Here is a 27,905-nt window from a genome sequence, read left to right as displayed (position 1 = left end):
GCTCTGTTTTCAGAATATACCTGAGTGCTGATATAGTGATTTTGAAGTCTAGCGACTTCAGGGCTTTTTTTCCTATCAGACGGTTGGGACATTTTTGGTAGGGTTTTTGCGGATTGCAGACAGCATCTTTTCTGTCCTGTCCTATCTAGTTAGTTGGGCCCCATCGTTTGCTCAGCCTATCTTTCTGTCTGTGTTTGTGTTTTCATCTATTTTTCACCGACAATACATGTTGGGGGCTGTCTATTGCTTTAGGGTCTGCTCTGGGGCCGTATAGATTTCCCCTTTCTTTCTTTAGGCTTATTTAGTTCTCCGGCTGTGCCGAGGGGTCTAGGGCACTGTAGGAACCCCCCACGGCTACTGTTAGTTGTGGTGAATAGGATCAGGGGTCTGCAATCCGATAGCTACCAACCTCTCCGGTTTTCTGGACTTAGATTGTATTTTTGTTTTCTCCTCCGGTGACTCATTCATAACAGAATCACCAGCCATACCGCAGATTCTAGGGTACTCAATAGCAGTAAAGAATTGTAAAAAAAAAAAAAAAAAAAAAAAAAAGTGTCAGAATTTTTTTTTGTGTACATTTTTTTCTCTATTTCTCTGAGGCCGTAGGGGGAATTTTTTCTTAATGGAGATTAAGCAATTGTCTGATCGTGTGGAGCAGCTCACTGCTGAAGCGCGGGGAATTTCCGCCTATCTTGCTCATTCACATGCTGCTGAACCAAAGATCCCTACTCCTGATGTGTTTTTTGGGGATCAGTCTAAATTTTTGAATTTTAAGAATAATTGTAAATTATTTCTTGTCTTGAAGCCTAACTCATCGGGGAGCTTCGCGCAGCAGGTTAAAATTGTCATCTCTTTGCTGTGTGGCGATCCCCAGGATTGGGCGTTTTCTTTGAAACCTGATAATCCTATTCTAACTAATGTGAACGCATTTTTTCAAGCCTTGGGGTTGTTGTATGATGAACCTAATGCTATTGATCAGGCTGAAAAGGCCCTGTTGGCATTGAGCCAGGGTCAGGATTCTGCAGAGTTGTACTGTCAAAAATTCTGAAAGTGGGCGGTCCTTACTACCTGGAATGATGGTGCCTTGGCAGCTCTCTTTCGGAAGGGTTTGTAAAAAACCGTAAAAGATACTATGGTGGGATTTCCTGTTCCCTCTGGTCTTGACGATTCTATGTCATTAGCCATTCAGGTTGATCGGCGTTTGCGTGAACGCAAAACTGCACGAGAGGTGTTGCCACCTGTTGAACAAATGTCTGAACCTATGCAATGTGATAGAGTTTTGTCTAGGGCGCAACGTCAGGAGTTCAGAAGGCGTAATAAGCTGTGTTTTTTCTGTGGAGATGCCTCTCATATTATTTCTGTCTGCCCTAAACAAGAGAAACGTTTTGCACACACATTTGCTGTGGGTGGTGTTCAACCTAAGTTTCTTCTGGCAATTACTCTGATCTGCTCCCTGTCCACATTTTCCGCTAAGGCTTTTGTGGATTCGGGAGCGGCTCTGAACCTGATGGACTTGGATTTTGCTAAACGTTGTGGGTTTCCTATGACACCTCTGCAGACGCCTATCCCTTTGAGGGGTATTGATGCTACTCCTTTGGCGAAGAATAAACCTCAGTTTTGGACCCAGGTGGTAATGCGGGTCGCCCCAGACCATCAAGACAATTGCAGATTTTTGGTGTTGCATAATTTGCATGATACCATTGTTCTGGGGTTTCCCTGGATGCAAATCCATAATCCAGTTTTGGATTGGAAGTCTGTGTCTGGTGAGTTGGGGTTGTCGGTGTGCCCTTAGTGACGCTCCTGTTTTCTCCACCTCTCCCCAGTCGCATGATGTTCCTGACTATTTGGCTGATTTTTATGAAGTATTTAGTGAGAATGAGTCTGCGTCTTTGCCTCCTCATAGGAGTTATGACTGTGCAATTGAGCTGAGCCCTGGGGGTAAATTTCCCAAGGGTCGGCTTTTCAATTTATCTGTACCCGAGCACGAGGCTATGCGATCCTATATTAAGGAGTCGTTGGAGAAGGGTCATATTACACCATCCTCTTCACCCTTAGGTGCTGGGTTTTTTTTCGTGGCCAAGAAAGGTTCATTAAGGCCTTGTAATGACTATCGTTCCCTCAACAAAATTACTGTTAAATATCAGTATCCGTTACCCCTGATTTCTGATCTATTCTCCAGAGTTAAAGGTGCTTGCTGGTTTACCAAGCTTGACCTCAGGGGGGTGTATAATCTTATTCGCATTAAGCATGGGGATGAATGGAAGAAGGCGTTTAATACTCCGGAGGGACATTTTAAGTACCTGGTGATGCCTTTTGGGCTCACTAATGCCCCTTCTGTCTTCCAGTGCTTCATGAATGATATTTTCCGACACTTTGTGGATAAATTTTTGATCATCTATCTGGATGATATTTTGATCTTTTCCAAGGATTGGGACTCTCATGTGGAACATGTTCGGACTGTGTTCGGGATTTTGAGGGAAAATTCCCTGTATGTCAAGGGAACGAAATGCCTTTTTGGTGTACAGAGGATTTCATTTTTGGGATTTATTTTGTCTCCATCAACTATTGAAATGGACCCGGCCAAGGTACAGGCCATTTATGATTGGGTTCAGCCCACTTCTTTGAAGGCCCTCCAGAAGTTTTTGGGTTTTGCTAATTTTTATTGTAAATTTAAAGCTAATTTTTCTGGTATTGCCAAACCATTGACTGATTTGACTAAGAAGGGTGTTGATGTGCTGAATTGGTCTCTGGAGGCTGTTTCTTCCTTTCAGGAGCTGAAGCGAAGGTTCACTTCTGCTCCGGTTTTGCTGCAACCTGATGTCTCACTCCCGTTTCAGGTAGAGGTGGACGCTTCTGAGATTGGTGCAGGAGCTGTTTTGTCCCAAAAGGATCCTGTAACATCTAAAATGAATCCCTGTGCTTTCTTTTCCCGAAAGTTCTCTCCATTTGAACGTAACTATGATGTGGGGAATCGGGAACTGTTAGCCATGAAATGGGCATTTGAGGAGTGGAGACATTGGTTGGAGGGAGCTAAACATCAAGTCGTGGTCCTCACTGACCACAAGAATTTGATTTACCTAGAGTCGGCCAAACGCTTGAATCCTAGACAGGCTAGGTGGGCCTTGTTTTTTTACACGTTTTGATTCTGTGGTCTCTTTTCTTCCGGGCACTAAGAATGTCAAGGCAGACGCCCTCTCTAGGGGTTTCTTTGCTGATTCTCCTATTGTGACCAAGCCTGCTACCATCTTAGGTGAGGGGGTAGTTCTTTCTGCCATCTCGCCCGATTTGAGACGTGCTCTGGAAGAGTTTCAGGAGGACAAACCTGAGCGTTGTCCCATTGGAAAATTGTATGTTCCTGACCAGTGGAGGAAGAGAGAAATGTCTGAGGTTCATTGCTCCGCATTGGCTGGTCATCCAGGTATTTTTGGTACTAGGGATTTGGTGAGTCGGTCTATTTGGTGGCCCGCCTTGTCTCGTGATGTCAGGAATTTTGTGCAGTCTTGTGGGACTGGCTCCTGGTCTAAACCTTGTTCTCGCTCTAGAGGGTTGTTGATGCCTTTGCCGGGGCCCAGGAGGCCATGGACCCATATTTCAATGGATTTCATCTCGGATATGCCTGTCTCTCAAAGGATGACTGTTATTTGGGTGATTTGTGATAGGTTCTCTAAGATGGTTCATCTTGTACCACTCCCTAGGTTGCCGTCTTCTTCTGAGTTGGTGCCCCTGTTTTTACAACAGGTGGTTCGTTTGCACGGGATTCCTGAGAACATTGTATCTGACAGAGGAGTCCAGTTTGTGTCTAGATTTTGGAGGACTTTCTGTTCCAAGCTGGGAATTCAGTTGTCCTTCTCCTCTGCGTTTCACCCTCAGACCAATGGGCAGACGGAGAGAACAAACCAGACTTTGGAGTCTTATTTGAGATGTTTTATCTCTGCTGATCAGGATGATTGGGTCTCATTTTTGCCCTTGGCCGAATTTGCTTTAAATAATAGAGCTAGTTCTGCCACTTTGATGTCACCTTTTTTTTGTAACTTTGGGTTTCATCCTCGATTCTCTTCAGGGCAGGTGGAGTCTTCTGCCTGCCCAGGTGTTGACACTGTGGTGGAGAGAATGCACCAGATCTGGGACCAAGTGGTGGATAAGTTGTCTCTCTCCCAGGAAAAAGCCCAGCGGTTTTCCAATCAGCATAGGACCATTGGTCCCCGGTTTAAGGTGGGTGATATGGTTTGGTTGTCATCAAAGAATATCTCTAAGAAGGTGGCTTCTCCAAAGTTTAAACCTAGATTTATTGGACCTTACAAGATTTTACGAGATTCTTAATCCGGTCTCTTTTCGATTGGCTCTTCCTGTTACATTCAAGATCCATAACGTGTTTCATAAGTCTCAGTTAAAGAAGTTTGTTGAGCCAGTAGTTCCTGTGGTGGCACCTCCTGACCCTGTATTGGTTGAAGGTAATGTGGAATGTGAGGTTGAGAAGATACTGGATTCTCGTCTGGCTAGACGGAGACTCCAGTATTTGGTTAAGTGGAAGGGTTATGGCCAGGAGGATAATTCTTGGGTCCCTGCATCCGATATTCATGCCGAAAGATTGGTTCGTGCTTTTCATCGGGCCCATCCTGATCACCCTGGTGGCGTGGATGAGGGTTCGGTGACCACTCCTCAAGGGGGAGGTACTGTTATGAGTTCATTTTCCCCTTCACCTTTGATGTCTGATGAACTCCCTCTGCTGGTGAAGGGAGGTAGTGAAATTGATTGGGATGGGAAGAACCTGTCATCTGAACAGGCGGAGTGTGATTGGACATCCGGAATCTCTGAGTGGATATAAGGCAGCCGACGCCCTGCAGGGTTGCTGGTGATCCTTTCTGCTCTGAGCTCTGGCATCCAGTTTAGTTCCTGTCTACTAAAAGCTAAGTTTTTGCCCTGCTATTATTCCATGAGAATTTGTCTGGTTTCCTTAGTGTTTGTGTTCAGCCAGCCCTGGTTGGGACTGGCTGAATTCCATTTTTGTCTCTGATAAGTTGATCTCTTTGCTCTGTTTTTAGAATATACCTGAGTGCTGATATAGTAAGTCTAGCGACTTCAGGGCCTTTTTTCCTATCAGACGGTTGGGACATTTTTGGTAGGGTTTTTGCGGATTGCAGCCAGCATCTTTTCTGTCCTGTCCTATCTGGTTAGTTGGGCCCCATCGTTTGCTCAGCCTATCTTTCTGTTTGTGTTTGTGTTTTCATCTATTTTTCACCGACAATACATGTTGGGGGCTGTCTATTGCTTTAGGGTCTGCTCTGGGGCAGTATAGATTTCCCCTTTCTTTCTTTAGGCTTATTTAGTTCTCCGGCTGTGCCGAGGGGTCTAGGGCACCGTAGGAACCCCTCACGGCTACTGTTAGTTGTGGTGAATAGGATCAGGGGTCTGCAATCCGATAGCTACCAACCTCTCCGGTTTTCTGGACTTAGCTTGTATTTTTGTTTTCTCCTCCTCCGGTGACTCATTCATAACAGAGATTGCTGTTGCGTTACAAAATCAGTGACGCAACAGCGATCTCGCTAACGATCTCGTTATGTGAGACGGGGCTCATCCGACGATGAGGAGGAATCTGATATGTTCTAGCCTATGCCCCCCCCGGAGCTAGAGACATCAGACTGGGAGTATATGGTGGATTCCTTTCCCCCAGCCTTATCCCCCTGTTTAAGGGACTTAAAAGCACTCTTGACCTCCGTTTTGAATATGGATCTCAGATCGGAGGTGAAGTCTGGGGTTTCCTCGCATAGCACTTGTCTTATGCAAGAATGACAAAGCTTCTTATCCCAGGCGACAGGTAATGCTTTATCACACGTGAGGCAACATCTGTAATTCGTTTTTTCCAATCTCTTCCTTCCCTAATAAAAAGGAAGAGAAGGGAATCCCAATTACAATGGTGATCTCTCATGAAGATCACTCACCCATCAGATGCAACCGCAGGAATCGGTTCTGGAGGTGCGATAGGATCCAATAAAGGGAGATGGTGACTTATCCATCATGCCAGAATTTCTGCAGCGCTGTGTGGAGAGGCTGCTGGACCATCCACTCCGCTTGTCTGCGGTTTGCTGTCCTCCAGGACTCACAAGGACTGCATGCAGCAGGGAGCATCTGCACACTTTCCCCTTTTGAATTTACCACACAGTGTCTCCTGCCCTCACTTCCGGTCCACCCTCTTCCTGTGGCCTCTTCACCAGGGAGCACCTAAGTTGTGCATGCACCAGGCGGGAACCCGTAAACCCCAGCATCCTCTCCAGAGCGGCGGCTGCGCTTCCCCCTGCTCATCCTGCAAGACCCTTCGGTCTCAGCAGTGGCGGCATCAAGCACCACACCAGTCGTGGCAGGGGCCTTCCCACTGGCAGAACACGGACTGGCTAGCCCTGGATCTTCACCTGCATCTTCTCAGGTAACGCAGAACTGAAGGTTCCCCTTCAGGGACAGGAAACCAACTGATGCAAGGGAGAGGTACCGCCCTTTTAATCTGTAGGTTCCCTGTCCCTGAAGGGCGGATCCCCTCTCTCTCCGTGGTGCTGTCATGGGGGATAGAGAAAAAAGGTTTCCACATTATTAGTGGCTCAAAAGCTCTTAAAAAGCAACATGGCTTCCATAAACTAATCCAGCAATATCCACTCTCCCAAAGTCAAATTTCCACTCACTTCAGAGCATGGCAGTGTGCCCAAACCACATTTAGCATCCATGTATTTGCATTAGTATAGTGAGACGAACCCACTTAATTTACGGAGTGTATGTCTCCTGGATCACAATCTGGGCACTATGAGTTGGATAATAAAATGGCAAATGTGCAATTTTCATGTTGCAACATCCAGTGCGAGCTAATTTCCGGAAAGTGGCTGTGGAGTCAAAATAGTAACTCACCATCTTAGAAGTGTCCTTTATTGGAATATCATATAAAAAAGCAGGTGAAAAATGCACTGAACGGACGACGGCCGTTTCACGCAAACAATGCGCTTCCACGGACACTTATAAGATGGTGAGTGTCATTTTTGCCATAATCTCTCTCAATACTACAGACATTTGCTTGGACTTTTTTCTATGGCAAGGCACCCATAAATCTTAAATTGGTATTGTGTGGCAGTCCTGGAGTGGTGAGCCGTGCCGGTCTACTTTTCTACACATGCGTTCCAGATTATAAGATGCACCCCAAATTTTGAGGAGAAAAATAGGAAAAAATTATTTTTTTTTAATAAAATGGTGGAGCTTCTTATAAACCATGCATCTTATTGCTGTCCAGGGGTGGTGGCTGCGGTGAAGCGGGGTCCCAGGGTCGCTGCTGGAGGAGGCAAAAGTGGGGTGATGCTGCAGGCTGGGAGTGTCCATAGTGCAGTGCGCCGCTGCAGCTATCTGCTGCTGCTGGTGTCCAGTGTTGCGGGTGCCCGGCGGTGCTGCGGGTGTGTCGACAGTGCTGCGGGGGTCTCCAATGCTGCTGCAGGGGGCTCTGCCGATATTTTGTGAAAGGCCAGAGCCCCAGCAGTTCTGTGGACTCCGGGAAAATAGCCGCCGGGGAACAGCGCATGCACAGATGGAGATCTCGGGTGATCAGATTTCAGTGCTGAAATCTCATCTCTGGAGATCTTGATGCCGAGATCGCCATCTGCGCACATGCCATCCCAGGCGGCCATTTTCCCGGAGTGCACTGCTCAGGAAACCACGGCACTGCGGAGGGCTCTGGCCTTTCATAAAATGTAGGCAGAGCTCCCCGTAGCACTGGAGACTCCCGCAGCACCACCGGACAACCCAGCAGCACCGTCGGACCACCCAGAAGCACCACCGAGCACCCTCTCATCCCAGCCTGCAGCAACGGTATCGGTAAGGTATATATGCAATATAAGACGCACCCCCATTTCCCCCCAAAATTTGGGGGGGAACAAGTGCTTCTTATAATCCGTAAAATACAGTAATTCACTGAGGGTTATAAGTTCCAAAATGGAGTCACTTTATGGGGATTTCTACTGCTTTAGTTCTCTGCAATTTGGTTATATTAGGGCATCTGCAAATGGTGTGTCCCATCTCAACTGGAATCTGGTCCTGCGATGTCTGCTTCCATCACAAGGTGGTGCCTTATTTATTCTGCAAGCATTGCTGACAATAGAGACATTGAAATCAGAAGCTCCGAGCGGCGCTGGCTGTATTTACCCATGAGATTAGGGTGCCTAAGACAAGTAGTACCATCTAGTTGTTCAGTATGGGTTTGTGTGCTGTCCAGCTGGAGCAATCTGCTACGTGCTTCATCCACTTGGAAAGCACCAAACCCTACTAAAGCTTGAAGCATATTGTCTGAAGCTGCCATATACAGCCTTGTTCTCATCTTGCTCAGTCCTCTGCTCAGATCCTGCTTGTGTATTTCTTTTCTGTTGTGATCCCAGTCCACTTACGGACTACTCTTGCGTCTTCTGATTTTGTACTTTCTCTGGCCTCCTGGTCCTGAGCCAACTACCTGACTATTCTTCTTACCATCTGACACCACAGAATAGCAGGTAACACAATGATCCAAGCCTAGGGGTCTGTGTGTAAGTCCAGATCCATGTAGAGTGGTTAAAAGATGATGATCAAGGCAATCCCTGGGATCTAGAAAATGGAGTAGATAGTGCCAAGCCTGTTTGTGGTGGCCATCTTTTGAGCTGCCAGATACAGCCTTGTTCTCTGCTGGTTTAGTCCTCCGTGCTCAGCTCCCATTTTGTGTATTTGTCTTCTGTTGTGACAAACGGCCCGCTAAGGCTGGTTTCACATTAGCGCTTTTTAAGCGCACGCACGGCCGGGGGTAGCTCCGCCCCCGAGCCGGCTCTCTGCCCGGCGTGCCCGCCCCTTGCTTGTAGCGCCGCCTCCTAGCGCACAGCGGCGCCTGCGATCGGCGCACCCTATCTTTAGCATAGGGTGCGCAGGCCGTGCGCTAGTTGCGCTTTGACCTGCGCTGCGCACTTTTGACGGTGCGCCATGAGCGCCAAAATCAAACTTTTCGGATTTCGGCGTGCTCGGCGCACCGTCAAAGCGCAACTAGCACACGGCCTGCGCACGATCTGCGCACCCTATGCTAAAGATAGGGTGCGCCGATCGCAGGCGCCGCAGTGCGCTAGGAGGCGGCACTACAAGCAAGGGGCGGGCACGCCGGGCAGAGAGCCGGCTCGGGGGCGGAGCTACCCCCGGCCGTGCGTGCGCTTAAAAAGCGCTAATGTGAAACCAGCCTTACTGACTATTCTTGCATCTTCTGATTTTGTACTTTCTCTATCCTCCTGGTTCTAACCCGGCTACCTATGTTTCTTGCCATCTCACACACCAGAACAGCAGATAACACAATGGCCCAAACCTAGGGGTCTCTGTTTAAGTCCAGTTCCATGAAGAGGGGTTAAAGGATGATGAGCAAGGCAATCCCTGGCTCTGGAAAATGGAGTAGATAATGCCAAAAATTCTCGTGGTGGGCATCTTTTGATCTGCCAGGTGATCACCAACAGTGCTCCCAATAATTTGTGTCTGCAAACTATTCCAGCAAGATCTCTGTTCAAATATCTAAATAGCGCTCCTTCCTTTCTGCCATGTGCCCAGACAGTAGTGTACAACCATATATAGGGTATTGTCGGATTCAAGAGAAGCTGGAAAATAATTTGGAAAGTCCACTGGTTTCCTATTATCCTGGTGAAAACTCTCTGGGTAATTAGAGTATGTAGCTTGGTGGCTCTTGGCAATCTAAGCTATCGTAAAGGCTACTATTTTCTGTCAGATGAGTTTCAAGATGAAATATTAGACATTCATAAAGAACTTTTTATAACAGTGCAGAGCTGAGGTGTCCTAAATTTAGATCTCGGGCTTTTCGAAGATGTAATGGAGACCTTCTTTTAAAGGGAATCTGTCACCCTTTTTTTCGACTATTAGCTGCTGGCACCGACATCAGGGGCTTATCTACAGCATTCTGTAATGCTGTAGATAAGCCCCGATGTAAACTGAAAGATAAGGAAAACATGGGGTGGGAGGCCCAGTCCGATGGGTGTCGCGATCCGGTCCGGCGCCTCCCATCTTCATACGAGGCCATCCTCTTCTTTCCTTCCTGTCGTGGCTCGGGCGCAGGCACACTGCTCTGCCCTGTTGAGAGCAGAGCAGAACACTGCAGTGCAGAGCAGTGTACCTGCGCAGGAGCCAAGACAGGAAGGAAAGAAGAGGACTGCATCGTATGAAGAAGGGAGGCGCCGGACCGTGACACCCATCGGACCAGACCGCCCCCCCCGGGTGAGCATAATCTAACGTGTTTTTCTTATCTTTCAGGTTACATTGGGGGCTTATCTACAGCAATACAGAATGCTGTAGATAAGGCCCTGATGTTGGTGCCGGCAGCACATAGTGAGGCAGGCTGATCCCACCACCATCGAACTACCATACAAAATTAACCTGTAAAAAAAAGACGTAGAATAAAAAAACATGTTATATCCCCAACAACCACATAAGTTTTGGAGATAACTACAACACTAAACCAGAAATGTACTTATTTATGGTGGACCATTGGAGCTACTGAGTTCTGAAATTATTTATTGCTTCCCATATCTAGATAGATTGTGCAGTAATCTCAATTCCAATTACTGTTTGAAGTTAGTCAGTTTTTAAAGAAATTGAAAAGTCACGATAAAGGGAAACTCTGTTATTGTTCAAAAATTCACATTCGACCCTCACTGCACATTTAATGTTGTTGATTATAAAAGCAAAGTTTGGTCATAAAAACTAGACATGGTCTTGTAGGGACCATATGAGACATTCAGCAGCACAGAAGGGAGAGAAGGTAGATTCATCCAATAAGATATCAAGGTTCTAGGAAGCCAACAGCATCTTTACCCTCTGCTTTCTCTTAAAAAACCATCATAATATTTTTCTTCAAGTGATTTTCTAACTTGTCAGCACATTCTATGTATGCTGTCATTTGGCTTTGTAGTTTACAGATCTGGGCAGGTTAGGGTCAGCATCTTCTTACTGAAGTAGGTGGATATTCCAGGATGTATGTTCTACAGAAAAGGGCTTACAATGTCCAAAGTCATTTGAACAGAATTTGGCAGAGGAGAATGTTGTGGTCTAGTGGAAAACTGGTGATTGCAAGATTGTGATACGGTTGGACTACACGACCGATAAAGCACTCACAGCCGGTGACTGAGAAGAATCTGTGACTTCTCTGGATTTAGTGGTTACTACTCACCTGGGTAGTCATATGTAGGAATCTCTTCTTTACACCACTCATCACCCATCACATATGTCTCTGTAGTATTAATATGGATCAGATCTTCACCCTTAAACAAATATTGTAAAAGTCACAGACAGATGGAGAAGACACATCTATGATCAGCTCTAATGCTGCCATCTATACTGTTCTCATTATACAAGTTCTGTGATGTATTAAGAGACGTATAGAGTCTAGATCACGTCAAGTAATTATTCTCGTCTACTCCTCCTTGGTCAGATCTGTTCTGAAATACTGTATCCAGTTCTGGGCACCACATTTAAAAAAAAACATTGAAAAGTGGGAGCAAGTTCAGAGACAAGCTACCAGGATGGTCAGTGGAATGCAAAGTATTTCCTACGAGGACTAGCTAAAGGATTTGGGAATGTTTAGCTTGCAAAACAGAAGGCCAAGAGAAAACTAAATAACTGTACACATAATAAACGGCTGCCCACACTCCCCAGTTCCACAAGCTCGCTGCCTCGGGGTTATCCTTGACACTGATCTTTCTCTCAAACAACATATCCAAGCCCTTTCCACTTCCTGCCAACTTCAACTCAAAAAGATGTCACGGATCCATACATTCCTCAACCAAGAATCTGCAAAAGCCCTAGTCCATGCCCTCATCATCTCCTGCCTTGACTACTGCAACCTCCTGCTCTGTGGCCTACCCTCTAATACTCTTGCACCTCTCCAATTTATTCTAAACTCTGCTGCCTGACTAATCCACCTTTCCCCACACTATTCCTCAGCCTCTCCCCTCTTTCAATCCCTGCACTGGCTCCCCATTACCCAAAGACTCCAGTTCAAAACCCTAACCATGACATACAAAGCCATCCACAACCTGTGTCCTCCATACATCTGTGACCTCGTCCCGGTACTTACCTGCATGCAACCTCCGATCCTCACAAGATCTCCTTCTCTACTTCCCTCTTATCTCCTCTTCCCACAGTCGCTTACAAGATTTCTCCCGCGCATCCCCCCTACTCTGGAACTCTCTACCACAACATATCAGACTCTCGCCTACCATGGAAACCTTCAAAAAGAACCTGAAGACCTACCTCTTCCGACAAGCCTACAACCTTCAGTAACCACCTATCCACCAAAACACTGCACAACCAGCTCTACCCTCACCTACTGTATCCTCACCCATCCCCTGTAGATTGTGAGCCCTCGTGGGCAAGGTCCTCTCTCCTCCTGTACCAGTTGTGACTTGTATTGTTTAAAATCACTGTCCTTGTATTTACTATGTATACCCCTCCTCACATGTAAAGCGCCATGGAATAAATGGTGCTATAAAAATTAACAATAAAAATAGGGGATATCTCATGACACCTTCTCTCCATCTACCTGATCATCCTGAGGAACATTGGGATCTTCTTGTTTACAGTCCTGTGGAAGAAGAGGACGGGGACATCTTTCTGGTGTTGTCGGCTTAGTGGATAGAACTGAAGGAAACATACAGGGACTGAAATTCATTCTTCACATACAGATAATTATAGGCCATGTGTATTTAGTCACACCTATTACCTGATAATGTGAGGGGCTGGGGAACCTCCATCATGATTTCCTTGTACTTATCTTTATGTCCTTCTAAATAATCCCACTCCTCCAAGGAGAAATAGACAGCGACATCCTGACACCTTATAGGAACCTGACACATACAATGATACCGTCATCCCCCAATCCCATCATAGCATTACTGTATAATGTCCCAGCATTCCCAGCGGTGTCACCTCTCCAGTCAGCAGCTCAATCATCTTGTAGGTGAGTTCTAGGATCTTCTGGTCATTGATGTCCTCATGTATCAGGGGGTGAGGTAGATGCCCCGTGATTGGGCTCAGGTATCTTCCCAATCCCTCAGTCACAGGGTCCTGACAGCGTTCAATTGAGGTCTTCTTCACTACTGTGTAGTCCTGGTTATGGAGAGACACATTAATAAACCTCACTACAGACATTTCCAGAGTCCTCACCTCTCCTGTTCTGCCAATCTGTTATTCCCATAGATAAGAATGATGTAATGTGACGTCATCAGAATCTCTCACCTCTCCAGTAAGCCGGAAAAGGATCTCTAGGGTGAGGTGTAATATCCTCTCCGCCATCTTGTCTCTGTCCATATCCATCCTTGATGGGTAAATCAGGAAAATTCTGTTATATAGAAGATCGTCACTGAGAGGATCCGATATTGTAGAGACCTGAATGAGAAGAAGATGAGCTGATGTAACATCATAAAATCCTGTGTAATAATACAATTACTGGAGATAATAAGGGAAACATATGAGGAGATTTATTATTTTACAGAATTTAGTTTTCTTCTTTACATCTACTAATAAAACCTATATATTTAGGCCACAGACAACAAGCAGTTTCTTCCTCGGAGTCGGCAGCTGAATACGTTTCTCATAGACTCATCTTCCATAACGCTAATTCCCGTCTCATTTACCGACACTGGAATCGGCTTTAGCAATACTGCAGGAGATATTCATTACACGTGACACAGAAATAACTACCGTATTTTTCAGATACGATGCAATTTTTTCCCAAAAATTTTTGGGAGAAAATGGGGGTGCATCTTATAATGTGGATATACCTCACCGGCTGCGGTCGAGCAGGGTCCCAGGGTCGCTGCTGGAGGAGGAAAGAGTGGAGCGTTGCTGTAGGCCGCAGGCTGGTATGAGGGGGTGTTCGAATGTGCGGCGCGCTGCTGTGGTTGTCTCCGGGCTGCGGGTGTCTCCAGTGCTGCGGGGGCTCTGCCGTCATTTTGTGAATGTCCACAGCCCCCGCAGTTCCATGGTTTCCTATGTGATGGACTCCGGGAAAAATGGCTGTCGGGGGCGGTACATGCACAGATGGAGATCTCGGCACCAAGATCACGGGAGAGGAGATCTCAGCGCCGAGATATGCAGCTTATATGCTCCAAAGAAGCGAAACGTGCGTTGGGGCGTCGGGGACGGCATGCAAATATATTACCATGTAAGTACCATCATGTATTTTAATCTTGCCATATGTTTAGTGCATACTTGGAACACTATATCCTATTACTTTTAACTGCACTATATGCTTTACCATATACTGGATGCACTTTACTTCCTGTTACTATATATGGTTCTCAGTCCCTGTTTGATTGCAGTCCACCTTCTTCTATTTATAATGAAATAATCGATGTGAATACTTTTCTGCCCGATGATGACAAAAGTATTCTTGGAGTGATACCTTTACTGCCTAACCAGAAAATATATGTTTGCAAGCTTTCATTGCACAAATGCTCCTTTTTCAGGCAGGATTGCGATAAATTAATAAGAAAAAGGCACAACATTTAAGGGACACTACAGTAGGTGGGAGAGGTGATGCCTCCTAAAGATAAGCCAAGGAAATCAAATTAGGCATATTCTTACGGAAGGAAAAGCAGTGGGAATGTTCTTCTTAGTTATCTGGAGTCCTTCTGGTGGAGGTGTGAATTGTATCCATGTAGTGAGTCAAATCCAGGTGATAAATTGAGTCCTAGTGTTAAAGAATTGAACATCTTTATCAGTTTGAATTCCCAAATTTTTCTTTCTCTGTTGTCCTTAAAATGACCTTTTAGGATTAAGGGTACCGTTACACTTGAAGATGCACCAGCGATCCCGACAACGATTCGACCTTGTCAGGATCGCTGGTGCGTCGCTACATGATCGCTGGTGAGCTGTCAAACAGGCAGCTTCACCAGCGATCAGCACCAGCGAGGACGCTGGTATCTAAGGCAAATATTGGGTTACTAAGCGGCGCACGTCACTTATTTATCCGATGTGTACCTTAGAAACCTGCGTGCTCGCGCCGGGAGCTGCCAGCACGCAGGTTTCTAAGGTACACATCGGGTAACTAAGTGACGCGCACCACTTAGTAACCCGATATTTGCCTTAGATACCAGCTCCCAGCGCCTGCTTAGAGCGCTGGGAGCCTCGCTGATCGTTGGCTCCTGCTGCCACACTCAGCAATGCGCGCTGGCCAGCGGGAGAGCAACGATCAAAAAATGGCCCAGGATGATCCTGCATGATCAGCGATACCCGGCAGGGGGGCCCGGTTGCTGATGTGTGTCACACACAGTGATGTCGCTGGCGAGATCGCTGTGGCGTCACAAAATCAGCGATCTCGCTAGCGATCTCGCTGTGTGTGACGCTGCCTTAAGACTTTTAAGTCTGTCATACAGTGTCCAGGTCCAGAGAAATGTTTTCCCACAGGCGTGTCCATTTCATTCTTGATTGTGTGTTGGAGTACATTCATCCTTGTTTATAGTTTTTGTATGGTTTCCCCAGTATGGATGCCTCCAGGGCACATCGTACATTGTATCATGTACAACACATTGGAGGATGTGCATGAAAAGGAACCCATAACCTTATAATTCTGATTTGTGTATAATGAAATCATAAAATATTAATGGCTTTACTGACATTTTATACTGGTGCTATCTATGAGGGGGGCTGCATTATACTGTATCAAGGACCATGGGGAGTGCATTTTACTATATGTACTTTATGGGACCTGCATTATACTGTATTGAGGACTATGTGTACCAATCATTCTTGTATACAAAAAGTTATTTCAGCTCACCGTCTGTTTTCCGTAAGATGCATTCAATCCAAGCACGGACTCGTCTCCACCAAACGACAAAAAGTATTCAAAAAATATAAGTTCAGCTCCAGGAATAAAATTGATAAAGCTTTATTGCAAATCCGATAAAAGAAAAATTACTAACAAGGTACCTAATTCTAAGAACACTGGCTGTTCGAAACACATCTAGGTGCTCTGCAGACCTGTCCAAGGTACCCTGCACTTCGGGGGTATACCTTTCATGAACATAGGAGCCTTGTTAATAATTTTCTTTCACCGGATTTGCAATAAAGCTTTATCAATTTTATTCCTGGAGCTGGACTTCTGTGCACACTTTCAGTAAACCATGCGGGTTGGATGCTGTGTACTTGTGCAGCGTCCAGATGTTACAGCATAGTGGATGGGATTTCAAGAAATCCCATGCCCAGTATGCGTGCACAGACACCCGCGGCTCACCTGCGGAGATGGACATGTGGCGCGTATCTCCATTCCGCAGAATGTCTGTGGCACCCCCAGGAGTATGGTCGCCACAGTGGCATTACCTTCCACCAGGGAGGGTGATGTCATGCTTGGAAGCAATGAAGGGTCTCTCTAGCAGTTAATCATTTTCATGCAACACAGTTCCCACTCCAGGCCAGCAGAGGGAGCTCTGAACCAAGATTTGGGGAGGAGCACGCTCTGAGGGCTGGGGGGGGGAAATAGTCAGTTAATGTGAGGAGGGCAACGAGTGTAGACGTATGGAGAGAAGCTGGAGGTTGAGCTGAGGATAGAGAGCTCCCTCCCAGTGAGAGCGCATGATCTGGAGCCTGGTCTCCATGGTTGTATGGATACTGAAGGTCCTGCAACAGAAACCAGAGGAATAGGAAGCTGTAAATGCTCTATTCCCAACTAAGACTCAGATGCACAACAGCAATGAGTGAGCCAAGAGAGATAGAGTGCTACAGTTGTCTGCCATACGAGGTAGCTCTAAGAGAAGATAAGAAGGAGGAACTTCAGTGTAACACTGTACTGCATGTACCTCAAGCCAGCGCTAAGAAGGAGACTACACAACCCATCTGATAGAGAGATCCCTGAGTTGCTTCCAGGCTAGCCTGCTCCTGGGCCATCTGTAATCAGGACCCTGGGCTGCGTTTGCCAAGTAAAGGTAAAGAAACTACATTCTGCTGTGTCCTTGTCTTCTTTCTACAACTTCTTCAGCACTGCTACATCTCTGTGCCAGACACTGCACCCTCTTCCCCAACACCTATCTCACTGCCCTGGGACCAACAGCCCTGCCTGTGGAGGGCTACAACATCTTTGCTGCACTACACCATCTGTCCCAGAGGATCTGTCTGCAGCGTCGGCTTAACACCTTCATAGCCGAACACCACAGGTGGCGTCACAAATCAATCATAAACTTTATTCCACCACTCAAACCCCCTTTTACATGGGCACCCAGGGCCACGGACTGGGTCACCGCTGCTGTGACATTCCCCTCTGAAGGACCGGCCCGGTACCGAGTACCCCACAGCCCTGGGAGGGCGACCCATTTTTGGCGTCACGAACAGGATTACGGAGCCCGGTATCCCCGGGTCCTATGTGCCAGAGACTGTTGTGTGCTATAGACTGTGTGTAAAATTGGCGCCATTGCCGCCATTATCCCATTGATTGGCGCGCGTGGGAAGAAAAGGGCAGGCCTTCGTGGGCAGAGCCTGCCACAGAGTGCGAAGAAGTGAAGTGCCACGTGGGAAGAGAGGACAGCGTGCGAGAAGGGGAGGAGCTGAGGCCTACAGCCGGTAAGCCGCTCAAACCCAGGGCCTGACAACCGTTAACTAGGGGGGAAGGAGAATGTCTCATGCAAGCGCCAATGCAGCGGCGGACGTCCCCGCCAGCCCCTCAGTGCCGCAAGCTGCAGTGCCCAACGTGGCTGCGGCTCCGGTAGCACCCACCGCAGCGGTCCCCATAATGCCGCTGTCTATGCCCCACATACCGGGAGCGGCCTGGCTACCGCAGTACTCGGGTGAGTCCCATACCCTGAGTGAATTTAAAGAGAGACTGTGCAGCTTGTTTGAGGTGTATCCTCTATCTGAAAGCCAGAAAGTGAACATCTTGATTGGGCAGCTAACAGGTGCAGCACAGAGAGAAGTAAAAGTAAAAGCCTGGCAGGACACTGACAAAGAGACTGTTAAAAAGATTTTGGCCAAGCTAAGGAGCACCTTTGACACCCGCACTGCTGCTGAAATCAAGATATGATTCTTTGGATGTAAACAAAGTGCAGGACAGTATAAGGAACTATGCTCTTAACCTGCAGGAGGCGCTGCGAGCCGTCAAGCAAATTGATCCTGACAGTGTGAAAGAGGAAGACAAACTGTTAAAAGAGCAGTTCATTGAAGGACTCCTATCCAGTACCCACAGAGCGCAGCTGCGCATCATAACCCTACAAAACCCTGATCTGGACTTTGCTGATTTTAAGGACAGGGCTATTCGGGTACTGCAGGAACCAACTATCAGCCCCCCTAGGCGCCCAGTGATCACCTACCACCAGGAAGCAACATCTTTCCCTTCCACCCCTGTGGAGGCTGATGCACAGACTCTGGATAAAGATCCAACAGAAGAGCTGCGTCTTCAGGTTCAGGAGTTGACCAAAGGTATGGCTGCACATACTAAAACCGTGCAGTCCCCGCAGGTGTCCTCCAAGGAGAAGATCCAGCTTGCTTCCAGTAAGAGGATGTCCTGTGGCTCCGGAAGAGGAGAACCCCGCCACTCCGAGGGAGGAGCAACAACCGCTATGATCAGGACGGACGTCCCATCTGTTGTCGCTGCCACAAGGCAGGCCATCTTGCAAGATTCTGTCCTTTAAACGAGTAACCCCTGGGGCAGAGGGCCAAGCCCCAGGAGTAGGACAAAGCCCAAGGAACTGGCGAGCCAAGTATGTTGGAGGGAGACGGTCCTTCCAGTGGTGATTGACGGCATCCCCATGAACGCTTTGCTGGACACTGGCTCCCAGGTGACCACTATGCCCTATATCCTCTACAAGCGGTATTGGGCTGACACTGAACTCACCCGTGGCCCAACTGATGAACTGACAGTAGTTGCCAGTAATGGTTAGTCTTTACCACAAGTGGGGTGTTAAGAAACTACTGTTAAAGTGGGGAGGGTGGAGTTAAAATCTCAAGGTCTGATGGTTGCGGATATTGATCGACGAGAATGTAATCCAATGATGACTCTTGGTACAAATGTAATTGAAAATTGTCTTTCCGAGGTTATTGTCTTGTTGCAACAGGTGGCTGAGACTGCTGGTTCCAGTGAACAACGAGTCCTGCAGAAGGAGATCAAGGCCCTGATGCAAAGACAGCAGGTAGAACTCTCTGGCGGAGAAATTGGCAGCGTCAGAGTGAGTGATGCTTTCCCCATTGCAATACCCCCCAGTTGTGAAATGTTGATTTGGTGTTGGGCAGCCTTAGGCCTCAGAGGGAAAGATTACCAGGCATTGGTAGAGCCAGTATACTCTGATAGCAGGCCCACTGTCCTGACAGCCAGAGGGGTAGTTGATGTACGTAAAGGGAGAGTACCTGTACACCTTTTGAATTGTGGGAGGAGGCCACAATACCTCGGTATGCCACAGTTGCTAAGCTGCTCACTGTCAGTAATAATGCAATGCAGGCAGCAGAGCCCTTGGTCTCATCCGACCAGGTGGAGGACAATGGCCCTGTAAAGCAGCTGGAGGAGTGGTGCCAGCAACTGCAGGTGGGGACTGACTCTACACCTTCATACCAGAAAAATGGGGTTTACAGGGTGACCCAGGAATATGAGCGGGTATTCAGTAAGCACCCTCTAGATTTTGGGAAGGCAAAAGGGGTTCAACATCATATTCCCACTGGAGATCATCCACCCATTAAAGAAAGGTACCGACCTATACCCCCAACACAATACCAATGTGCCAAAGGTATGTTGAGAGAGATGACGGAAGCAGGGGTCATCAGAGACAGTTGTAGCCCCTGGGCAGCTCCAATAGTTTTTGTAAAGAAAAAGGATGGTACCATGAGAATTTGTGTAGATTACAGGAAAATTAACAGCATTACACATAAAGATGCCTACCCATTACCCAGAATTGAAGAGTCATTAGCTGCACTTAAAACTGCTAACTACTTTTCCACCTTAGATCTCACTAGTGGGTATTGGCAGGTTTCCGTGGCAGAGGCAAACAAGGAGAAAACAGCATTTACCACCCCAGTGGGTCTCTGTGAGTTCAATTATATGCCATTTGGGCTCTGCACCGCCCCAGGAACATTTCAACGGCTGATGGAGTGCTGCCTCGGACACATGAACTTTGAGACAGTCCTGTTGTACCTTGATGATGTCATTGTTTTCTCCAAGACTTATGAAGACCATCTGGAGCACCTGGCTGAGGTGTTTGAAGCCTTGTCCAACTTTGGCCTGAAGGTGAAGCCTTCCAAATGCCACCTCCTGAAGCCCAAGGTACAGTACCTCGGTCATGTAGTGAGTGCAGAAGGTGTGGCACCAGATCCTGACAAAGTCACAGTCATCCGGGACTGGCCGAAGCCCAGCAACCTCCATGAAGTACGCCAATTCCTCGGGTTGGTAGGCTACTACCGAAGGTTCATCAAAGGCTTCACTGAAATAGCCACTCCTATGCAAAATCTTCTGGTGGGGCAGTCTAAGAAAGCCAAACAGAAGAATTCCACATTTGAATGGACTGAGGAGTTGGAGAGGTCCTTCACCAGACTGAAGATGGCTCTCACAGGAGATGAAGTTCTGGCCTACCCAGATTATGACAAACCCTTTGTGTTGTATACTGATGCCAGCAACGTGGGACTTGGAGCAGTACTGTCGCAGGTACAGAATGGCAAAGAAAGAGTGATCTCCTATGCCAGCAGGAAGCTACGTCCCACTGAAAGGAACCCTGACAACTACAGTTCCTTCAAGCTGGAGTTCCTTGCCATAGTCTGGGCTGTGACTGAAAGATTCAAGCATTACCTAGCTTCAGCCAAGTTTACCATCTTCACGGACAACAACCCGTTGACTCACTTGGACACTGCAGTGCAAAACTAGGTGCACTGGAACAGCGATGGATGGCTTGGCTGACTAACTATGAGTTTACAATCAAGTACCGAGCAGGGCACAAGAATGCCAATGCTGATGCGCTGTCCATGATGCCTAATCTGCCAGATGCAGGAGAAGACCCTGAGGCTCTTGAGGAGAAAGAGTTACCTCCCTTCCACCGGCCAATTGCAGCCCAACATGCTCAAGGAGTGAGAAACAGATGGTCTGGCTTGAAGGAGGTCACCCTAAATCCATTGCTCCATCACGATTGGGCAGAAACGCAGGATAGTGACCCTGCAGTCCGCCTGGTGAAGGAGCAACTGTCGCAAGCTGACTCACGCCCAGAGTCGGATGCTCCTGAAGAAACCCAGCAGTTGTGGAAGGAAAGAGGTTGGCTGTTCATTTATGAAGGAAAGCTGTGTCGGAGGAGTATCAATACCCGCACTCATGAGCTGGTCTGGCAGGTGATAGTCCCAAAGAGAGAGGCATCAATGGTCTTGGAAGCATACGACAATGGAGCTGGCCACTTCGGATGGAAGAAGTTGGAAGCATTGCTCCGGGAGAGGTTCTACTGGGCTGGTATGAGGAAAGCCATTGAAAAGTGGTGCTGGGAGTGTGGACAATGTAACCTGCGCAGAAAGGATCGAAACAGCCAGAGAACTCCTCTACAGCCAATAATAACCAAAGAGCCACTTGAGTTGGTCACCCTAGACCATGTGAAGCTGGTCTCAAGCCGGTCAGGATACATCTACGCTCTTACCATCGTTGACCACTACTCAAGATTCCTGGTAGTTGTGCCTGTCAATGATCAAACAGCCAGGACAGCAGCCAGAGCCTTTCAACAGCACTTCTGTAGACCACATGATTACCCTGAGCGAGTGCTTACAGATCAAGGTCCCGCTTTTGAGGCAGAAGAGTTGCAGGAATTCTGTATCTTGTACGGTTGTAAGGAGATCAGGACAACCCCATACCATCCACAGAACAATGGCATGTGTGAAAAGATGCTACAGGTGGTGATCGACCTACTGAAGACCTTGCCTTTGGAGGAGAGGAATCTGTGGCCCAAAAAGTTGCCAGATCTTGCAGACCTCTACAACCACATTCCTGTGAATTCCACCAACTGCACTCCAGCCTACCTAATGAGAGCGAGGCCTGGTAAACTGCCTATTGATTTGGACATGGGAGTCCTTACACCTGAAGTGACGTCACCAGAAGCTGACTGGGACACAGAGAGGCAGCAACAGTACAGAAGAGTACAAGAATGTGTGGAAAAGAGTCTAGCTCAGGCAAGACAAAAACAAGAGAGGAACTACAATCAGCATGCCTCTGCAGTTCCCTTGTCACCAGGAGAACAAGTCCTCAAGAGGAAAAGAAGACTGCATAAGCTGGATGACCAATGGGAAGCTGAACTCTACACCATTCTACCCTCAATCTTTGACAATACCAAGGTGTGCCTTATTAGTAAAGATGGAGGAGAAACCTCAGCAGCAATATCAAGGGATCATTTGAAATTATGCCCTGACCAGCTAAAAGAAAGAATGGAAGAACAAAATGACATCCAACCCGTGGAAGAAGAAAAGGTCAGAACCATACTTGGAGAATTCCCTGCAAATTGGACTAAAGTAAATGACGCCATAGTGGTGCCAGTGTTGACATTTCCCCAACTGGTAGTACAAGAAGAAGTGACTCATGAGAACTCTGAAAGTCGGGAAGTTCAGGTAGCAGATGCCATACCAGCAGTGGAGCCAGAGAACCCTCGCCCTGCCAATGGTGAATCTTTCATACCCATGGTGAGACTGAGTCAGTAGGAGAATACTACATAGTTTAACTACACCAGTAGTGAGCACTAGACAACCAGTAAGATCCCCAGTCACACCAGTGTTATGCAGGTCTACCCGTACTACACAAGGTATACCACCCATCAGATATCGTATATAGCTAAGTTTATGTGAATGTTGAAATTGTGTATATGTGTAACTGTTTTCAAGCTTGTGCCTACAGGTAATCTGTAAGAGTTTCCTTTGAATTTGCCAGTTGTGTTTTATGGACATTGTACCACAGGACTTGTGTGGTCACCAATTTGTATATAGTTCACCATTTGCCCAGGAATGGGCCATGGACATTGATGCTTGGACTTATCATCATAGGACTATTTTTGGAGCATTTGGTTTTTGTAATTTTTCCTTTTTCAAATCTTGTAACCTTCATATTGTTTACATGTTTTATATGTTATTCATGTTTTCTTTTATCAGCCCAGGAGTGCTGATTTGCACTAGGGGGGAATGTGGTGCCCCCAGGAGTATGGTCGCCACAGTGGCATTACCTTCCTCCAGGGAGGGCGATGTCATGCTTGGAAGCAATGAAGGGTCTCTCTAGCAGTTAATCATTTTCATGCAACACAGTTCCCACTCCAGGTCAGCGGAGGGAGCTCTGAACCAGGATTGGGGGAGGAGCGCGCTCTGAGGGCCAGGGGGGGAAATAGTCAGTTAGTGTGAGGACGGCAACGAGTGTAGACGTGTGGAGAGAAGCTGGAGGTTGAGCTGAGGATAGAGAGCTCCCTCACAGTGAAAGCGCATGATCTGGAGCCTTGTCTCCACGGTTGTATGGATACTGAAGGTCCTGCAACAGAAACCAGAGGAATAGGAAGGTCCTGCAACAGAAACCAGAGGAATAGGAAGCTGTAAATGCTCTATTCCCAACTAAGACTCGGGGGCACAACAGCGACGGGTGAGCCAAGAGATAGAGGACTACAGCTGTCTGCCATACGAGGTAGTTCTAAGAGACGATAAGAAGGAGGAACTTCCAGGGCTGTGGAGTCGGAGTCGGAGTCGGTGCTCATTTTGGTGGAGTCGGAGTCGGAGTTGGAGTCGGTATAAAATGGACCGACTCCGACTCCTAAAATATATAATAAATTGGGTACAGTAGTTCAATGCAGGATGTGCTGAATATTTTTTCATAGGAGTTTGGGAAAGTTATGAAATGTCCTATAAATGGCTGTTATATTCCTGATCTAAGGCTACATTCACACACAGCATTTTTCCTGTGTTTTTTGAGGATACGTTTTTCAGCTGCAAAAGCTGATCATCTTTTTAAAAAAACTGCATCACCTGAAAGGTTTTTGAGCTCATAGATAATGTTTTCAATAGCAAAAGCAGATTAGAAATCTGCTCTATCTATATATCCATATCTGTCTATCCATCGTATCTGTACCAAAAAGAATGAAAACCGAGTAGTACACCAATATATATTCTGTTCTATCTAAATATCTTGATTATTGGATCATAAAAATGATTAAATGTCTGAGGTTCACATTGTACTACAATAAATTTTTCACTTAAATATAAGCAATATGTGTGGGAGTCGGAGTCGTGGAGTCGGAGTCGGAGTTGGAGTCGGTGTAAGGGAAATTGAGGAGTCGGAGTCGGAGTCGCAGGTTTGGCTTACCGACTCCACAGCCCTGGGAACTTCAGTGTAACACTGTACTGCATGTACCTCAAGCCAGCGCTAAGAAGGAGACTACACAACCCATCTGATAGAGAGATCCCCGAGTTGCTTCCAGGCTAGCCTGCTCCTGTGCCATCTGTAATCAGGACCCTGTACTGCGTTTGCCAAGTAAAGGTAAAGAAACTACATTCTGCTGTGTCCTTGCATTCTTTCTACAACTTCTTCAGCACTGCTACATCTCTGTGCCAGACACTGCACCCTCTTCCCCAACACCTATCTCACTGCCCTGGGACCAACAGCCCTGCCTGTGGAGGGCTACAACATCTTTGCTGCACTACACCATCTGTCCCAGAGGATCTGTCTGCAGCGTCGGCTTAACACCTTCATTGCCGAACACCACAGGTGGCGTCACAAATCAATCATAAACTTTATTCCACCACTCAAACCCCCTTTTACATGGGCGCCCAGGGCCACGGACCGGGTCACCGCTGCTGTGACATTCCCCTCTGAAGGACCGGCCCGGTACTGAGTACCCCACAGCCCTGGGAGGGCGACCCATGTCTATAAGATAAATTTCACCCATAGAATGTATTTGGATGCGGTGATTCCACAGGGTTCAATGAACACAGAGGATTCACTTGTGTTCAATAGCCGGTGATTTGAGTGTAGTCGAAATGTGCTGCATCCAAAGCGCTGCCAATTACTGAACGTGTGCACATACCCTAAAGGGGGCAGGAAACAAGCGTTTAACAACTTCAGCATCGTCGATCACACTCGTTTAGCGGCCTGAACTTAACGCATGTAAATGCAACACAAATGTTTCTGTGTGACAGTGCAATATGTGAGCATTTGGGGCCCCACTTTAAACATTTGTCCAGGGCCCCACTTTGTCTAAAACCGGCCCTGGCAACTATATAATTTATTTGGGAGCCTCCCGACAGATGATGTCAGGGCAGAGAAGGATCTGGCATCCTGAATTTCAGAGGATAATCCGTTTATCATTCCTGTAGATAATCCTCCGCTAGAGGAGTCTGGAGGCAACTCTCTCATACAGACCACGGGAAAGCTGGAATATGTGTGTGTATGGGGGAGTCAGGAGAGATAGCCGTCTGCCAAATGACCGTTCAGCCAACACTGAAGAAGAGGGGATGGGAGGAAAAACAGCAGACAAGAACATGCAGCAGAAGGACAAACTAATCATAGAATCATAGAATCGTAGAGTTGGAAGGGACCTCCTGGGCCATCTGGTCCAACACCCTGCTCAAAGCAGGATTCCCTAAATCATCCCAGTCAGGATACTAGATGTGGTAAAGAGGACCCAAGACAGGGTACTCAGAAGGAAGCTAAGAAAAAGGAAGCAAAACTTCTTTCCTGCATGCTGACCAACGCAAGAAGCCTGACCAATAAGATTGAAGATCTGGAGTTGGTAATGTATGAGGAAAAATACGATATAGTAGGAATAACTGAGACATGGTTAGACGACAGCTATGACTGGGCGGCTAACTTGCAAGGATATGATTTGTTTAGGAGGGATCGTAAAAAAAGGAAAGGGGGTGGAGTCTGTCTATATATAAAGCCCACACTAAGAGAACATATACAAGAGGGAAATGAAGAGGTGGAGTCTCTATGGTGGGAGATACAAGGAGGGAAAAGTAATAAAATCCTCATAGGGGTCTGTTATAAGCCACCAAATATAACAGAAACCACTGAAAATGTATTATTGAAACAAATAGACAAAGCAGCAAATCACAATGAGGTGATTATTATGGGGGACTTCAACTACCCCGACATAGACTGGGGAACTGAAACCTGCGTATCTCAGAAAGGAAACCAATTTCTGTCAGTGACCAAGGATAATTATCTGTCACAACTTGTGCAGGGCCCAACTAGAGGGACAGCCCTTCTGGACTTAATTTTAAGCAACAGGCCAGATAGAATAACAGAAGTACGAGTCGATGGGCACCTAGGGAACAGTGACCACAATATAATACAATTCCACTTGTCCTTCAGTAAGGTGCCCTGGAAGGGGGTTACGAAAACGCTGAATTTCAGGAAAGCAAAGTTTGATCAGCTTAGAGAGGACCTTCGCCGAATTGATTGGGACAATGTCCTCAAAAATAGGAGCACAGAAAATAAATGGGAAATATTTAAATCAGTTTTACACACCCACTGCGAGCTAGCCATACCGTACAGAAATAAAAGGGCTAGGAACAGGAGAACACCAATGTGGCTAAATAAGGATGTAAAAAGGGCAATAAATAACAAGAACAAGGCATTTAGGAAGCTAAAACAAGAAGCCAATGAAGAAGCATTAAAAAGTTATAGAGAAAACAATAAAATGTGTAAAAAACAAATACATTTAGCAAAAGTGGAAACAGAGACTCATTGCTAAGGCTGGTTTCACATTTGCGTTTTTTAGCGCTGGAAAAAAACGCATATGTGCGCATGCGTTTTTTCCCCTATATTTAACATGGGTGCGCATACCTGCGCGCTTGTAAGCGCATGTATGCGATTTTCATGTGCTGCGTTTTTTTGGGGTGTGCGTTGGTATTTTCCAGACGCAGCATGTTGCATTTTTTGGCCCTGCAAAAAAGCGCATGCGCACATATGCGCACGTTTTGCGCTAAAAATGGCCATTATAGCCTATGGATGCGCATATGTGCGCACTGGCATGCTCATGTATGCGTTTTTTTGCATATGCGTTTTTTTTTTTTTAACCATGGAATTTAGGGTTAGGGTTTGGGTTAGGGTTAAGTATGGTTTGGTTAAGGGTTAGGGTCAGGGTTAGGGTCAGGATTAGGGTTAAGTAGGGTTAGGGTTAGGGTTAAGTATGGTTTTGTTAAGGGTTAGGGTCAGGGTTAGGGTCAGGATTAGGGTTAAGTATGGTTTGGTTAAGGGTTAGGGTCAGGGTTAGGGTTAGGGTTAAGTATGGTTTGGTTAAGGGTTAGGGTTAGGGTTAGGGTCAGGGTTAGGGTTAAGTATGGTTTGGTTAAGGGTTATGGTCAGGGTTAGGGTTATGGTCAGGGTTAGGGTTAGGGTCAGGGTTAGGGTTAAGTATGGTTTTGTTAAGGGTTAGGGTCAGGGTTAGGGTTAGGGTCAGGGTTAGGGTTAGGGTTAGGGTCAGGATTAGGGTTAAGTATGGTTTGGTTAAGGGTTAGGGTTAGGGTTAGGATCAGGGTTAGGGTCAGGGTTAGGGTCAGGATTAGGGTTAAGTATGGTTTGGTTAAGGGTTAGGGTTAGGGTTAGGGTTAGGGTCAGGGTTAGGGTTAAGTATGGTTTGGTTAAGGGTTAGGGTTAGGGTTAGGGTTAGGGTCAGGGTTAGGGTTAGGGTCAGGGTTAGGGTTAAGTATGGTTAGGGTCAGGGTTAGGGTTAGTTAGGGTTTAGGGTTTGGGTTAGGGTTAAGTATGATTTGGTTAAGGGTTAGGGTCAGGGTTAGGGTTAGGGTCATGGTTTGGGTTAGTGTGAGGGGCCACCTAATGTTGGAAAAAAACGCAAACGCGGTAAAAACGCACTAAAAACTCATACAAACGCATAAAAACGCTGCGTTTTTTTCATGCATGCTCATAAAAATGCTTGAAAAAAACGCAGCAGTTGTATGCTTTTGTA

General features: G+C 46.8%; 1 protein-coding gene across 2 annotated transcripts in view; it reads right to left on the bottom strand.

Moving 5' to 3' along the window:
* The window catches only part of LOC141047294 (uncharacterized), a 50,882-nt gene that overhangs the window by 7,234 nt on the left and 15,743 nt on the right, over window positions 1-27,905 (bottom strand). For both annotated transcript variants that reach the window (XM_073542344.1, XM_073542345.1), the window contains exons 2-6: window positions 13,270-13,419; window positions 12,961-13,140; window positions 12,755-12,878; window positions 12,575-12,672; window positions 11,204-11,294 (exon numbers count right to left, since the gene is read on the bottom strand). In XM_073542344.1, the coding sequence (XP_073398445.1) occupies window positions 11,204-11,294; window positions 12,575-12,672; window positions 12,755-12,878; window positions 12,961-13,140; window positions 13,270-13,419 (643 nt within the window). The remainder of the gene's footprint in view (window positions 1-11,203; window positions 11,295-12,574; window positions 12,673-12,754; window positions 12,879-12,960; window positions 13,141-13,269; window positions 13,420-27,905) is intronic.

Source organism: Dendrobates tinctorius, unplaced genomic scaffold, assembly GCF_039654945.1.
Source record: "Dendrobates tinctorius isolate UK_male_01 unplaced genomic scaffold, ASM3965494v1 ptg000126l, whole genome shotgun sequence".
Classification (NCBI taxonomy): domain Eukaryota; kingdom Metazoa; phylum Chordata; class Amphibia; order Anura; family Dendrobatidae; genus Dendrobates; species Dendrobates tinctorius.
This window is presented reverse-complemented; position numbering and strand designations above follow the sequence as displayed.